General features: G+C 42.6%; 1 protein-coding gene across 2 annotated transcripts in view; it reads left to right on the top strand.

Moving 5' to 3' along the window:
• Nucleotides 1-17,690, top strand: part of EGFL6 (EGF like domain multiple 6) — a 76,536-nt gene that overhangs the window by 13,773 nt on the left and 45,073 nt on the right. For both annotated transcript variants that reach the window (XM_030199587.1, XM_030199586.1), the window contains exons 2-6: nt 5,007-5,119; nt 9,739-9,831; nt 10,614-10,733; nt 13,467-13,586; nt 16,241-16,375. In XM_030199587.1, the coding sequence (XP_030055447.1) occupies nt 5,007-5,119; nt 9,739-9,831; nt 10,614-10,733; nt 13,467-13,586; nt 16,241-16,375 (581 nt within the window). The remainder of the gene's footprint in view (nt 1-5,006; nt 5,120-9,738; nt 9,832-10,613; nt 10,734-13,466; nt 13,587-16,240; nt 16,376-17,690) is intronic.

The raw sequence follows: 17,690 nt of genomic DNA, 5'->3' as shown, positions 1-17,690 counted from the left end.
TGACCACCGGAGGGAATCAGGGATGACCTCCCCTTACTCCCCCAGTGGTCACTAACCCCCTCCCACCATAAAAAAGGTTAAAAATACTTTTGTGGCAGCCTCTATGCCAGCCTCAAATGCCATACTCAGGTCCATCGCTGCAGTATACAGGTCCCTGGAGCAGTTGTAGTGGGTGCAGTGTACTTCAGACAGGCGGCCCTGGGGGGGGGGGGAGGTTGGGGGGGCTCAGCACCCAAGGTAAGGGAGCTATGCACCTGAGAGCAATTTGTGAAGTCCACTGCAGTGCCCCCTAGGGTGCCCGGTTGGTGTCCTGGCATGTCAGGGGGACCGGTGCACTACGAATGCTGGCTCCTCCCACAACCAAATGGCTTGGATTTGGCCATTTTTCAGATGGGTGTCTTTGGTTTCCATTATCGGCGAAAACCGAGGTCAGCCATCTCTAGGGGCGGCCATCTCTAGGGGCGGCCATCTCTAAGGTCGACCTAAATGGCAAGATTTGGGCGTCCCCGACTGTATTATCGAAATGAAAGATGGACGCCCATCTTGTTTCGATAATATGGTTGGGGACGCCCCTTTACGGGGCAGTGCTTAGAGATGGGCGCCCCCATTCGATTATGCCCCTCCACGTTATATAATTGCCCTTTATATAATTAAAGGAACATTTGGTTAGGTCAAATGCTTGATAAAAACTTTAGCCTGTATACAGGGAAAAGCACTGTCTCCCCTCCATTCCCTGTGCACTGCTAACACCATACAGTAACCTTTAGGCCAGAGAAAGGACCACACTGTTCCAGAAGCTGCATAACCAAAGAAACAGATCTTTCCAAAACTGTAGGGAATAATAGGATGACATTTGTAAAAAGTTCTTAGTTTCATGTGAGCTTACAGAGAAACTGTCAGGTCAGTGTTTTTCCGGATCACAGTCACCATATCTAGATTAATGCCTTAGCCACTATTCAGCAGCACTATCAGGGATGGATCTGGGTAGGAGTTGATAGAACACTATTGGAAAACTGTTTGGATAAAGTTAGTACTGTGACTCCTAATAGCCGGTGACTATGACCGCTAGCCAGATGGCAGCAGTAGTCAGGGTGGAATTTGGATATATAGTGCCAGCCATTATCCAAATACTAGTGCTGAATAACCAGATTGTATTCAACCGTGGCAGCCAGTATGACCACCCCAGTTGGACATTGACCTGTGTAATTCCAGGGCACTCAATTATTTCCTTAACTGTAGCGCTATAGAAATGATTTATAGTAGTAGTAGTAGGTTCAATAATAAGGATAAGGAGCAAGAGCACATTAGGCAGCCCTCACATAGATGAGGGGAATAGCTTAGATACTGTACATTAGTTATGATCTCTATTATAGGATTAGCATGTGGCTACTTTAAATCTGTCCATAATATTCTCTAAAGTTTATGCACATTAAACAGTCTTTAAGTTTTAATGTGTACATATCATATTGGGGTGGGCAATTATTCTGCTTACCTCCCACCAAATGTAAATTGAATGGGATCCAGTTGAATAATACCTAAAGTGAACCATTTTTAAGAGTGTGAAGTTTTCTTGCTGCATAAGGTTTAACATTTTCTCTCATTTTTATTTGTGAGAGGGTGGCCACGTGCCAGATTTGCAGTCCCTGCAGTTTTCCACTTTTAATAAAGTGACTGATTTGCCAAGTGATAGAAATGAACATTTTTTAAGCATACGGTATAGAGTTTCACGCACTGTCTTTTTTGGCATTTCATACAGTACAGCTCATTGTTTGCAAAACAGCCCCACATTCAAAAGCTACAGCACCTTTTACAAGATGGGTTAGGTTACCATTTCCTTCCTGTGAGGGCTATGGCTTGTACATTCAAGGTGATCTTGGCTCCATTTCACAAAACACCATTTTGTTGTTACTGCTGTAATTGTCCCCTGAAAGAGGCCGCGTTACCATATTAGAGGGCTTAATGCCATTAGGGAAACTGTACCCACAAGCATCTGCTCAGTCAAGCCTGTTACCTGCACACTGTGTTTTTAGTAAAACATGCAATTCGTTACTTACCATATTTCACTCTGTCACAATAGATTCTTTGTGTTCTTCTATTTTCAAGGAGACTGTGGGATTATGAAGTTTTCTTTTGATCAACTGTGACACCGGAACACCCTGCCAGAGTGAGATGCTAGAAACAGCCGCATGTTTATCCAGGTCTCCTTTCCAAAAGTATGGGCCTGATAGTCAAAGGGCAGGAGAAGCTTCTGTCAGTTAACTTCTCTGGGCTGGCCAGCAGCACGTAGTCAGATGCTGATGATGATTATTGGCTCTGACCAGCCATTTGCAAGTCAGGATAGCTAAGGGGTGGTCCCTGGGTGGAGTTTGGACAGAGCCGCTACTTAGCATTTAGGGGGAGATTCTATATATGATGCTTAAAAATCCGCACGGAAAACTTTTCCACCTACGAGTATTCTGTAAGTGGTGCCTAGATTTAGGTGCAGTATATATTTATTTATTTTTTTGCATTTGTATCCCACATTTTCCCACCTCTTTGCAGGCTCAATGTGGCTTACACTATACCGTAATGGCGATCGCCATTTCCAGAGTGAGAAGTACAAAGAATTATCACAATTAACGTACAGAAAATATAAAGTAAATCAGTAGCAAATAGACATACAATTCATTTCCAGTAACTGAGATCAAGGGTAATATATAATGTTCAATAATGATAATGTGATTAAACTAACCAAATAAAAAGGTTCAATGTTAACTTATTCTGGTAAAGATTTGGTGTCAAGTCTTTTAAGAGGGATCCTTTTGATAAGTCTCTTTGAAGAGTTTAGTCTTTAATAATTTCTGGAAGGTTGCCAGATCGTGTGTTGTTTTTATGGCATTCGGTACTACTACTACTACTACTACTTAACATTTCTAGAGCGCTACTAGGGTTACGCAGCGCTGTACAAATTAACAATTAAGGACGGTCCCTGCTCGGAAGAGCTTACAATCTAAAGGACGAAATGTCAAGTTGGGGTAGTTAAGTTTTCCTGAGAAGAGGTGTAGTGATTAGGTGCCGAAGGCGACATTGAAGAGGTGGGCTTTGAGCATTGATTTGAAGATGGGTAGGGAGGGGGCACGGCATTCCAAAGCTGCGTGCAGATGTAGGAGAAGCTTGATGCATGTATTGGTTTATATTTAAGTCCTTTACAATTGGGATAATGGAGGTTCATGAATGTGCGTGATGAACGTTTTGTATTTCTTGTTGGTAAATCTATGAGGTCTGATATATATATCGGGGCCTCACCATGAATAATTTTATGAATAAGGGTACAGATTTTGAATGTAATTCGATCTTTTAGTGGGAGCCAGTGTAATTTTTCTCTGAAATCCCAGCTCCTAAAACTACACGTATCCATTTACACCAATGAAAACAAGGCATAAATCCTGGCGTATAGATTTAGGCGCACTGAGCCATATTCTATAACTATGAGCATAAATGTTAGAATGCTCATGAAACGCTCATTTCCCAGCCCATAACCATGCCCCTTGTTGCCTGCATGCATTAAAATTTAGGCGCTCTGTGTTACAGAATACGCTTAGTGATTTGTGCGTGTAAATTCTAATTATTCTCAATTAGTGTTCATTATTGCTTGTTGAGTGCTGTTAACAATGCTGATTGGCTTATTAAGCCAATTAACTTGCGCACACTGTTACCAAATACGCTTGGATTTTGACGCAGAATGCTAGGTGCGCTATATTGAATCCAGGGGTTTTTTGGCGATATTCAATCTGCTAACCAGTTAAGTAAGTGGATAAAGTTAGGACAGCGAAAAGGCTGAACTAATCAGGCACTGGTTTGCATATCGGCCAGTTCCTGGGTATCTTCCAGGTGACCGCACATACCCAGACATTCAGTGCCAGAGCCTGGACATGGCCCAGCATTCAATATCCAGGTTAGTTCTGCCCACAGTGGTCAGCAGCTTAAAAACTGAATATTTTCCCCTATTTCTGCCACCTATCTGGTTGGAATTTTTAACCTTTCTTTTTGTAAGAAAGTGAAATCTTGGTGGTTTGTGGCAGCTCATATAGATATGTGAGAATAGAGCTGTGGGTGCTGATTGTTAATTGTAGGAGCAAGAGAGCTAAGGATCTTAGGTAGTAGGAAGGAGATTGAGTGGGTGACATTTGGGATAGGAGAATTGTTAATATTACATTCAGGAGGTTGTATTGGGTTCAAGAGGATTTAGGAGGAAGTGATTTTGTAAAGAAATTTTATTGTATGTCTCAGGACGTCAGAAACAGAAGGAAGCCTTTTGCGAGAAGAAGAGGACCTCAGCTGGCAGGGGTTGGGGTCCCCTGCCAGCAAAGGCAGGCGACGGTGACTGCGGGTTGGCGGCGGGAGGGGGGTCGGACGGGTCGTCGGCAGGGGGGTCCGGGGCCAAATCTACGGGGGCCCAAGGCCCCCTGGCCCCACATAGCTACACCACTGCTGCACACTAATCATTAGCATGCACTAAATTTGTTAGCACACATTAGTAAAGGGACCCCTCGGATTCCTAATTTTAGTGTATACTACCATGATATCCTTGTTGTACACTGAAGCTATCCCAGCTCTGTACAATATGCCAATGTTTACCAAAATGTTTCATAATTGAATGGACAACCTATGAAAATCTAAGAGTACCAACTAACTCAGATCCATTAGTTTTTATTAGTATCCTTTAATAAGTGCTATCTTTCTAAAACTTGGACTATTCTGTACACTTTTGCTATACAGTTCTCATAACACCCTCTGTCTTGAAACCTCCACCTCATTTCTTCAGCCTAATTTCAAACTCAGTAATGTCAGTACACGAACTCCTAAAACTGAGAAACTGATTGGTAGGGACATTGGTCTTCAAAATATGGAAATGGTGATTCTCCTAATGTTTCATTAATACCTTTTAGAGAACTTGTCAGTACAATAAGATATTATATTATGTGCTATCAATGTGGTTCATGATTTCATAATACTTTTCCCCGCAGCTCCAAAAATTTAAAGCAACTAATACCTACAAGCCATCACGGAGTTTGCCACTATGGATCCAACCTGGAATGTTGCTATGGATGGAGAAGGAACAGTAAAGGCCACTGTGAAGGTAACCGAACAGCCAGATTCCAGTTCCATATTTTCACTGGTTGTGTGCTTAAGTTTTACAATGTGCTGTCCTAGTGAGCGCGACATAGGCTTTAAGAAGACAGGCATGTGGGACTCGTAGCAGGAGAAGAAAAGGTTAGACACAAAGTTAGAAGGGGTATTTTTAAACTTTAATAAGTAACTATGGGGTCAATATCCAAAGTTATTTAATCGGGAAGTGCCACTGAATATTAGCACTGGTTAATGCAGGGGTGGTCCATCAGCAGGGTTTGGACAGAGCTGGTATTACTTAAACTGTTAGTGGGGATATTCAGTCTGCTAACCCTCTACTTCTCTAAAAATCTCCAAAATTTGCATGTGCAAGTTGATTGAATAACAAGACAGTTAGTGCCAATAATTGGCAGTTTAACAAGCAATTACTGGCACTAACTGAAATCAATTAATATGAACGTGTGTAAATTTAGGCACGTGATGTGAAGTGGTATGGGGCTTGTTTTATGTCTTGTTGGATGTTATAGTTTATGTTTTTTGTTTTGGTTCTTTGCTACATTATGAAATAACTGAAATTACAAATGTGTGATGTACTGCAATAGTGTTGACATCGTTTAAGAATCTTTCGGGCCCTTTTATAAAGCGGCGGTAAGCCCAACCCAGGCTTACCACTTGCTAAAAGGGAAGTACCGCCGGGCTACTGCAGCAGCCCAGTGGTAGTTCCCTCCCCCAGCGCTCACCATTTCTGGAGCTGCAAAAATATTTATATTTTTGTAATGCCGATGTGTACCCGGCGGTAATCGGGCTGTGCCGCATGCTACCTGGTTACCACCGGGTTAGCACGGGAGCCCTTACCACCACCTTAATGGGTAGCGGTAAGCGCTCCCACCTTCTCAAAATGGCCGTGCGGCAAGTACTTCACTTGCCGCAAGGCCATTTCTTTTAAAAAAAAAGAGACCTGCCTTTTACCCGCTGTGGTAAAAGGGGGCCATTGTGTGTATCAAAAACACATGCCAACACCAGCGCTGGCCCTCTTTTGCCGCAGCTTCGTAAAAGGATCCCACTGTAAGCAGGCAAGGATTGCTGCTTGTAATGTAATTTGGTTGACTTGAAGTACTAGCCTGCCTGTATGCTGATGATGTTAGGCAAACAAAGCACTAGCTGTTACTAGACTGTAGTACAGGAACCCCTTAGATTATAAGCCCTTTGGGGAAGGATCTTAGTGGACCTGAATTCTAACAATGCTGTAAGAGGAAAATTCTTTAAAGGATGCTCAAGATTAGGCGCCCAAAATCTGTGCACTAAGATAGCATTCAATAACAGCATCTGGGCACTCAGGTTCCTTTATAAATTAGAGCCTAGCTTGATATTTGGGCGCTAACATTTAGGTGCCCACACTTATACCATGTAAATGGCAGGTGTAAGTGTGGGCGCCTTAATTTTGGCACCTAGGTGCACAGCTTACAGTATTCTATAAGGGGCCATTTTACAAAGGTGCATAAGGGTCTACGCATGTCCATCACATGCCAAATCAGAATTACCACCCGGCTACCGCGTGCCCCGGGCAGTAATTCTGATTTTGGCACATGCCAAAAACACGCGGTAGAAAACATTTTCTATTTTCTACCGTGTGCTGCTTACCCGGGAGCAAACGGCAGTGGGCACACACTGCCTGCCTACCTCCTGGATAGTGCGTGAGACCTTACCGCTAAGTCAGGGAGTGGCAGTAAGGTCTTAGGCTGAAAATGGTTTTTATTTTGCTGCACGTCCATTTCTGGCCCCTCAAAAAAGGGCCCTTTTTCCAGAACGCGGTTAAAAACTGTCCCAACGTGCGCCCAAAGATGCGCTTGCACTGCCGCAGGCCACTTTTTGCTGTGGCGTAGTAAAAGGGCTCCTAAGTTTGGTGCCTAAACGTGTGATCTGTCCATGTCCCACCCACATGCCCCACCAACATGCACACTCCCTTTGCAGTTATGCGATAAAGCACATAGGGGCCTTTTTACAAATCTGCGGCAAAAAGTGGCCTTAGCATGGCCTTTCATCATTCTTTCCTGCGCACTAGGGACACTTTTTGCTGTGGTTGGAAAGGGTCAGTTTTCCAGTTTAATGGTCATATACTGACAAGCAGATCTAGGCAGTGTAAAATCTCAAATATATAATAAAATAACAAGAAAATTAAAATAGGAAAGAAAACAACAAGCAAAGAAGAACAAACAGGCTAATTAACACCCGTCAAACAGGTTACTTAGTCGTCCAGACAGATCCGACACCTAGATACCAAATGCAAGGCTATAAAAAAATAAGTCAAGTACAGTTTTAATTCTGGGAAAAGATTGTTCGTTATGAATGGATGGGGGGAGCTCATTCCAAAGTTTTAGAGAAATAATGTTGCCATTATCGCGAGGCCATTAACAAAAATTAGCACGTGAGCTCTTCCCACCATCCATTTAAGTGGTAAGGTCCCACCTGCTAATCACACTCAGCAATCACACTCAGCAATCAGGCTAGGCTTACTGATTAGCGCAGACACGCCCACTCTCCACCCTCCCCCCCCCCCAGACATGCCTCCTTGACATAAATAAATACGTTTTATTTTTTAGTGTGCCGGTAGCACATACACATGTCAAAAGTACCGCAGGATACCTCAGCATGTTCTACAGTATGCCATTTTAAGATACAGTAAGCACACGTTAGCACAGAGCAGTGGCTTAGCTACGTGGGGCCAGGGGGCCTGGGCCCCCGTAGATTTGGCCCTGGTCCCCCTGCCGATGACCCTCTTGACCCCCCCTCCCGCCGCCAACCCACCGTCGCCATCACCTGCCTTTGCTGGCGGGGGACCCCAACCCCCACCAGCCGAGGTCCTCTTCTTCTCGCAAAAGGCTTCCTTCTGTTTCTGACGTCCTGCACTTACAAAGGTAGGTGACGGATGGTTGACGGCGGGAGGGGGGTTTGAGAGGGTCAGCGGGAGGGTCGGCAATGGCGGGGGGGTCAACGGCACGTCAGCGGCACCGGGGGGGGGGGCTAAAATGTGCCCCCTCACCTCGGGCTCTGGACCCCCCTCCCGCTGAAGTCTGGCTACGCCCCTGGTGCAGAGTTGTCCAACTTCAGTCTTTGAGGTCCTTGAGGGTCACAATTCAGTCGGGATTTCAGGATTTCCCAATGAATATGCATGAGGTCTGTTTATATGCACTGCCACCATTGTACACAAATAGATCTCATGCATATTCACCGGGGAAATCCTGAAAACCTGAAGTGGCAAGGGCTGAGGTTGGACACCCCTGAGTTAGTGCATAACACAGCTTGTTAAAAGGGCCCCTTAGGCCCTAACATAGAATAGCATCTATGTGTATTTAGGCACCTACCTGCTGTTTACCCCCATTTGGGCATCTAACTGATATTTGAACACCTAATTTTAGGTGCTTAATTGGCGCCTAACTTGTTATGCACTGTACAGAATTAGAGGGCAAACCTCCTTAAGCATCATTTGGAAAAGCAGGTTCAAATAAAATTCAAGTCTACTTTAATTATTCTATCAATTATGATTTGTGTTGTGTGCAGTACGTTTTTTTCTAGCAAAAAAAGTGCAGGTACTCAAATGCCAGGCCACCCTTCAGGGGTGGGGTGATCATTGAGGGACCCACCCCACAATAACCAGGCCCCCTGCAACCAGTCACAGAATTTATGACAAGGCAGAATTGGTGTGTAGAGCCTGAGCTTTTTGATTAAAACTTGGGGACCATGAGTCAATTTTAGCAGACAATAGAAAAGGTGCGGGTACTCAGTACCCCCAAGTACACCCTAAAAAAAAGCCCTGGTTGTGAGATCTGATGTGTATTAAATCTGTCAACTTTAGTATTACAGTCCCAATTTTCATCTATGTGGTATCTATATAAAGAATAAGTAATGCATTTTGAACTTGTGTTCCGAGAGGATTCCTAGCTTTATAAGTCATTTTCTGGAAAACAGTGGCTCCTCTATTAATGTAATATATTCTTGTCCTAATAGTTTCTGGAAGGGACATGCGGAACAAGGTGGAACTTAGTTCTCTGATGTACAATGTATTCAGTATCAGGGCCACCGAGAGACACAGACAGACCTGGGGCAGGACCGCTGTCTGCCCACCTGCCCCTCCCCACCTGGGCCACACCCCCTACTCAGGCCACACACCCCACCTTTGGGCCGCCGCTTCCGTCCACCCGCTCCCTTAACTTCCTGTGTCTGACTGCTCCTCCCTTGGTCTGTCTCTCTCCTACTTCTATGTGCCAGGACCCGTATGATTGCATCAATGCGATAACCCTGGGTTATTCCATTAATACAATCATCCGGATGCTCCTGGCAAACAGGAGTAGGAGACAGACAGATTTGGAAGCAGGCAGGCAGGAAGAGGCTTGCCGATGCCAGGCTCCCCCTTGGAGGCAGGACCCAGGGAATTTTGCCCTCTCCCCTGCCCTCCTTTCTCGGCTGCCCTGTACAGTATTTTGGGTAGTACTAGGAACTGACAGCCTGGTAAAGCCTTGATCTGACTGTGAGTCTCTGCTGATGTTAAAGTCTATTTCAATTTATGTAATGTGATCACTTCACAGCAAACTCTGATTTTATTTCCTCTGCTTTTTCTGTCTCAATTTTCAGCTGTCTGTGTGCATGGATGCAAATATGGTGAGTGTGTTGGGCCAAACAAATGCAAATGCTTCCCTGGATTTACTGGAAGAACCTGCAACCAAGGTTTGTGAACGTCAGCCTTCTGCTATAAAACAGAGCTTGTACTAATAGAAACAGAGAAAATGACAGCAGATAAAGGTCATATGACCTATCCAGTCTGCCCATCCATATCATCTGTTTCTCTTCCTCCACCTAAGAGATTCTACATGACCATTTCAAGGGGGAGCACTTACTGCCACCCATTGAGGTGGCAGTAAGGGCTCATGTGCTAACCTGGCGATAGCACAGGTAAACACCAGTGCTACAAATATTTTGTAGCACTAGAAATGGCATGCACTGGGGGTGGGAATCAGGGGCATAGCCAGATACAGATTATGGGGGGGCAGGGGGTAAGGGTCTGGGGGGGATTTGGTTAAAGGATGTTTTATTGGCGTTTGGGTTTTTGGGGTTCGGTGTGCTTGGGGAGAGGGGCAGAGTTGGGGGGAGGATTTTCGTAGGTTTCATAGGTTCTCTGTGGGATTCATGTTGTACATTTATGATTATGAATAATATGCTGTTTTTTCAAATTTCAAAACTCAATAAAATTTTATTGTTGAAAATAAATAAATAAATATCCCCTGTATCAAGGTACAATACAAATCTGGAACTCTTGCTGATCTTTGCAGGCGCAGAATCCCCTCTGCTCTTGGTAACAGTATTGCATGCACAGTTCCAAGCCCTCGGGTACACTAGATTCCATGGATGCTTTGCAGCTGAGTTGTTTTACAAGTCACCGGCTCAAATTCTTTCCTTTTGGGACATAGTTGTTGAAATGATATCATGTTTCAATGATCTCTTTTCTGCAGATCTGAATGAATGTGGGCTGAAACCACGTCCCTGTGAACACAGATGCATGAACACACATGGTAGCTACAAATGCTACTGCCTCAATGGGTACGTGCTGATGCCAGATGGCACATGTGCAAGTAAGTTACTGACATTACAACTGGTCCAAATTACAGTAAATGCACAAACTGTTTCATACTTTAGATAGGATTACCAGATAACTCCAGGTCAGCAGGAACAAGCTGAGCCAGTCCTGGTTTTGCCCCAATGAAAGGGCAATTGAATAAAAAGGCACATGCCCCTTTGCTTGAAAATACACAGAACTGTCGCACTTACAAACATAAGTACCCTTAATGCTTTTTTATAAGGACTTGTGGAAGTGCTATTGGGGGGGCGGATTCTATATATGGCACCTATAAATCATCTCAGAAAAATACGCTATTCCATAAGCTGTGCTTAAAGTTAGGCGCAGTTTATAGAATAATGCTAAGGTGCAGGAGACACGCCTAAATTTAGGTGGTGCAAATACCCTTGCCTAAATTTACACATGATGCTCCAATTATAGGTGTAACTCAAAACCACACTCCCAATCTGCCCCAAAATGCCCATTACCCTCCCATTTCCATGCCCCCTTTTTTGGGGCCAAGCCTAACATTTAGGCATGGATCCCGCACCTAAATTTACACACTTAGGTGCCCTTTTACAAAGGCACGTTAGGCGCTACTCGTGTTCAGCACATGCCTAAATGAGGCTACCGCCAGGCTACCGCACCCACTGGCAGTAATTTTAGATTTGGCGTTCACCCATAACGCCTTGATAATTTATTATTTATTTCCTCCCACACACGTCGTTTCTGGCAGTAATCAGCAATTGGCGTGCGTTGACCTGTCACTGCGCATGTAGCACGTGAGCCCTTAATGCTAGATCAATGGGTGGCGTTAAGGGCTCAGGCCGGTTTTGGACGCACACCATTTTCAGTTTTAACGCTTGCCCTTTTCCCGTCCCATTAAAAGCCCTTTTTTGCAGATGCGGTAAAAACTGGCCCAGCGCGCGCCTATTACACACACCTACACTACCACAAAGCACTTTTTACTACGGCTTAGTAAAAGGATCCCTTAAATACCTATTAAATCTAATTAGTGCCAGTAATTGCTTGTTTAAAAGCCAATTATTGGCACTAATTGGCTCGTTATTCACTTAAGTTGAACACACATTTTTTTGGTGACTTTTATAGAATTAGGAGGATGGTGGGTAACTGAAAGGGGGTGCATGGGTGGGACATAGGCAGGGATCCCAGTAATACACATAATTTACAGAACACTGTAAGTTATGTGTTCCCTGCTGCATTTAGGTGCCTACAGTTACACCGGATCTATGGCCGATATAATTGCGAGCACCTAAATGTTAGGAGTACTGATACCGAGTTACACTAGTATTCTATAATCGAGGCATCTATAGAATTGCCCCCTGCCTGTATGGATTTGTACTTCCACTTTTCACAGGGAAATCAATGGGAAAATCAGAAGTCCCCACATGTGGTGAGGGAAAACTAGGACTGACTCAGCTTATTCCTGATGATCTGGAGTCATCTGGTAACACTAACTGTAGATCAAATACCATTGGTAATTTGGGGTTTTATCTGCTTTCCTTTACTCTATTCCTTTGCCACTGTTAAAAGAACTTTAATACGCATAATCGTTGGTGGGTAAATGTATAACTTTTCTGTGTATTTAAAACCTTATACAGATATTATGAGGCTGAAGATCAGACTCAGTGGCCTGTATTTTTCATATATTATGGAGTTCGATTTAGGGTGGAGTGAGAGTAAGCCAGAAAATTATCTGGATAGTGGCAATATTCAGCCACTACCTGGAGAACTGATATGAGGAGCTGATGGACTGGCAGTCGGTAGCAGGAGTTCAGGAGTTTTCCCAAGGGGGAGAAGCAACTGAGCCTAAACCTATGGATATCTCTGCACTGGCCAAGACCATCCTTATCTGATTGTTTCAAGACCTCTGTTTTCCAATTCAGAGCATAAGTTTATCCTATATCATCAGTTTTTATTAAGGACATAAGACTCCTGATGTCGAGTCACTTTTAAGAGTTATTTTTAAGGAAATATTAATACATTTTGTTTATTTTATTATCATAAATTTTGTTTGGTTCTAGTCTTTGGAAAGGCCTGGTTCATATTCCCACTTCTTTTATTTAAAACCTTGTACAGATATTATGGGGCTGAAGATCAGACTCAGTGGCCTGTACTTTTCATATATTATGGAGTTCGATTTAGGGTGGAGTGAGAGTAAGCCAGAAAATTATCTGGATAGTGGCAATATTCAGCCATTACCTGGAGAACTGATATGTCTAGTTACAGCCAGACAGTGCATTTTACTTAGAAGTTATCTGGATTACAGCTGAAATATTGCTACACTTAGAAGCATTGATTTAAGTGCTGACACATAAATTAATATGGTCACTGTGGTAGCTGAAAATATGACCCAATGTGCATACAAATAACTTCATTGTTAAGGATTAAGATGGAGAACAAAATATGCGATAAATAAGCTGCAGACAGAATACCTCTAGACATTCAGCCTTGTACCTGGCTCAGGTATTTTGGAGAACTGAGGCCAACAAGAATGAATCACAAACCCAGGAATGGATTATCTTTGTGATGAAAGACCTGGTAATTTAAGGTGAATGAGTTTGAATTTTTTGAAAAACAAATATTCTCCAAGTAATAGTAGCACACAATGGAGTAAAGACACACTGAGATCCTTTCTTGTGCTTTGCTGAGAGAGCTCTAATCAATCAGCACTGATAGACTGAAATTGCTAATGTGATAACAGCCCTGTTCTACTGTTGGGTTTAAGATTCAAGGACATGTGCCATGGTGAGCTGTCAGTATGGTTGTGAAGAGGTGAAGGGCGAGGTGCGATGCTTATGCCCTTCACCGGGACTTCATCTGGGACCAAATGGACGGACTTGTGTAGGTAAGCTCCTTTGAGCAGGGACTGTCCTTCTTTGTTAAACTGTACAGCGCTGCGTAACCCTAGTAGCGCTGTAGAAATGTTAAGTAGTAGTAGTAGGTATGTAGGAAGCTCATTGCCGCTAACTGTGGTTCTACAACATAATTGACACGGAATCAAACACTTTGTTCTTCAGTGTAGTCAGGATTGACCTTAGTAGGGTATGAACCCTCTCTCCACCCAGGGAAACAAGAATCCTTCCTCTCCTCTAATCCACTCCACCACCAGCATAATCAACATTTGTCTCCCATCTCACCTACCCACTCTATCCAACCCTCTTGGCATAAGCATCATCTTTCTGCCCTTTCTACATTGCATTCATCAGTGTTCTTTCCCCAACTGCGTGCCCTGGGATTTGAAGTATGGAGTGTTGCCACGATTTGGGTTTCTGACTGCCAGGCACTTGTGACCTGGCTTGGCCACTGTTTGGAAAACAGGATACTGGGCTACATGGACCATTGGTCTGACCCAGTATGGCTACTCTTATGTAACCCTCATATAATCTTCATTTCTCTTCCTTCTCTCCAAGCCCTCATCAGTGTGTCTTCTCAACAGTAGCCCCCACACTCTGGAACTTACTCCCAGAGGGGCTACATCTAACTTGAGACCAACTCTGCTTCAGGAAGCAGGCGAAAGCCTTGCTCTTCTCCCATGCTTTTAATACATATGTCCCCTAATTCTATAAAAATTGCCAAAAATAGTGCTCACGAATTTGAATGCATGCCCAATTTTCATGTGTAATTTAATTGAATAATGAGCCAATTAGTGCCAATAATTGGCTTTTTAACAAGAAGTATATTGGTGCTACCACTGCTTGCCTTGACATTGGTAGCATGGAATGTTGCTACTATTGGGTTTCTGCCAGGTACTTGTGACCTGGATTGGTCACTGTTGGAAGCAGGATACTGGGCTAGATAGACCAATGGTCTGACCCAGTATGGCTATTCATACATTCTTATGTACGCATGTAAATTTAGGCGCATGATCCACAAATACATTTTATGTGCATTCCAAAAAACGTGGCATGGGTTGTTCAAAAAAGAATGTGGGCGTGGTTTTGGGTTATATGTGCAATTATAGAATAAGGGGGGGTTCCATGCATAAATTTAGGCGGGGGCTTTTGCACCATGCTTTTATTGGTTCAAATGGACGCACCTAAATTTATGCTTGACCTCCGGGACTTAAGCATTATTCTATAAACCATGCCTAACTTTAGGTACAGCTTATAGAATAGTGCTTAAGCGGGGGGTTTTCAGCGCCAATTTGTTAGGTGTGATTTATAGAATTTACCCCATGGTGACTGATCATACACTCATTCTATAGCTGGACTAGCTGGCAACACTCTGTAACTTAGACCAGTTCCTCATATGTTGTTTAACGGTACAAAGATCTTGCCTTGAGTTTAGCCATCCATTTGTCTATCCCAAGTGAGTCTGTACTACTCATCGTGTCCTCATTTAAATATCTGCACTTGGCCCCCTTTGCATACAAAAAAATAAATACTACACACATAGGGCTAGATTCTATATATGGCACCTAAAAAATCGGCACAGAAAAAAGTGCTATTCTATAAGCCATGCTTAAAGTTAGACACGGTTTATAGAATAGTGCTTATGCCCGGGCATTGCGCCTAACTTTAGGAACAGCCATTTGCACCAACTGAAACGTGGTGCAAAAATCATGTGCCTAAATTAGGCGTATATCTCCCATATTCTATAATAAGACATATAGCTGTTAGGAATGCCCCGTACCGCCCATGACCCTCCCATTTCTGCATCCCTTTTTTTTACTTGAGCCTAAATTTACAAGCATTAGTGCCAATTAAATCTAATTAGTGCCAATAATTTCTTGCTAAAATACCAATTACTGGCACTAATTAGCTTGTTATTCAGTTAAATTGTGCATGCAAATTGGGCATGTGCCCAAATTTGAGTGCACAATTTATGGTGACTTTTATAGAATTAGGGTGATAACGCATGCAGATGGTAAAACTAACACAGAATGCTTTAGAACATCTTGCTTGCTATTTTTGCTGCATTAAGTGCATGTAAGCACCTAATGAAGCTTAGTAAAAGGGTCCTTAAGTTCAGCTGAAATTTTGTATATTTCTAGGGGCAGGAAAGCAATGCTGGGAAATGAACAGCTCATTATAAAACACTTTTACATTGATTCAGGAACGTTCTTTAATAATTCTACAGATCCAGTAAGGAAACGTCCTCTTTACCATTTTTATTAAACAAAGAATCCCTTAAAATGAGAAGGAAATGGAGTTGCTTTTTATAGGTGAACAAAGGCAAGCATAAATGAAATTAAAAATGGTGATGCTGTGGTCTGATCCGTTTCTACAGAATTCTGAAAAGAAATTGTGCATCCAGAAATTTTTGGACTTTCGTTCATCCCCTAAATGCACCTTTTTTGACAAACTCACACTGTCCTTTTTATACAAGATTTTGCTTGCTTGTAGGGGAAACAAATTTTTCTCATCTAGATGTTGCAGAAAGTTTAACTTATCCAAATTATATGGAATTTGTACCACTGCTCCAAACCCTGAATCAACAGCATTTAAAAAGGATAGAATTGTAATTGTAATGTTGCTAACCCCATGTGTTTTGATCCAGATATTGATGAATGCTCTGTTGGCAAAGCCATTTGCCCTTTCAACCGCCGATGTGTCAATACGTTTGGGAGCTACTACTGCAAGTGTCAGATTGGCTATGAACTAAAATATGTTAATGGAAGATATGACTGCATAGGTAAGATTATTTACTACAGTGTTGTAACTCCATAAACATTTGCTTATTGAGTGTCAATAGTTCAAAACTTTACAGTCAATTATAAACTGATTGATGTGGGCAGAGATATGAGGCCCTGGTTGCAGCCAGCTCTCCATCACTGTAGCTTCTTGATATTAGCTCGATTCATGTGACCTATATGCACTAATGTCCGTATTATTATTATTATATACAATGATTTGTCTGTCACTCTAGAATTCACGCTTCATCCAGAAGCTTAGGAATTATCCCAGTATTCAGCAAAACTTTTGTTTGTAAGTCCTCTGTTGTCAAAACTGAAATTTAAGAGTTTTGTAGAAATTTGTCAAACATTAGCATAATGCTGCCTAAGGCTCCTACAACAATAGGGATAACCCAGCACGGCTTGTTCCAGAGTCTTGCCATTTCTGTAGTCATGTCTCAATAATTAATTTTTCCAATTCTTTGCCTTTAATTCTTCTGTCTCCTGGTACCGCAATGTTGATGAAAAGCACGATATTATTTTCGATTACTGTGATATTGGGGTGTGTTATATTCCAAATGTCCATCTGTTTGAATTTGAAAATCCTATAAAATCCTGACTTTTTCATTTTCTATGACTTTTTCTATATGGTAGTTATACCAGTATTTGTAGACTCTAAAGTCATATTTCTTGCACAAGCTCCAGTGGATTATCATGACTACCCTGTCATGACACTATTTATAGTCGGTCTGGCCAATTTTACTACACCCAATAAGCAAGTGATCAATGGTTCTACCTTTTTCATTACATAGTCTACATTTGCTATTAGTCAAAATATGTTGAATATTCACTTTCATGCATTTAGTTTGTAAAGCATGTTCCTGAGCTGCAAAAAGTAATCCTTCTGTCTTCTTCCTGAGGGTACCCAGCCACAGTCATTGCCAATTCCTGGTGCTTCCATGTTATTCTCAATTGCTCTAAGGTATTGTCCATTTAAGGCCTTGTATTTCCAGTTAGTCGGGTTTCCTGTTGTTCAGTTCTATACTGATTTTTCCTCTCTGTCACCTTCATGATGCTCTCCTTGCAATGTTTGGCTAATATTTTCTCATTGCTGATCTTGATATAATTATTCAGTCTTCGTTTTAACTCTTCAATAGTCTGTCTAACTTGGAGCAGACCCCAACCAAATATAGCCAGTTGATGTCACTTTCCGGGTGCAAAGCATAGTGCATTTTCACCAGCTTTCGAGTTGGGTCTAGTCTACAATTCCAGCTGTGTATCTGACTACTAGAAATGGCCTTAATAGTGTTTCAGGAGTTCTATGATTGGCTAAAC

Source organism: Microcaecilia unicolor, chromosome 4, assembly GCF_901765095.1.
Source record: "Microcaecilia unicolor chromosome 4, aMicUni1.1, whole genome shotgun sequence".
NCBI lineage: Eukaryota > Metazoa > Chordata > Amphibia > Gymnophiona > Siphonopidae > Microcaecilia > Microcaecilia unicolor.
Note: the sequence above shows the minus strand (reverse complement) of the source record. Positions and strands in the feature narration are given on the sequence as shown.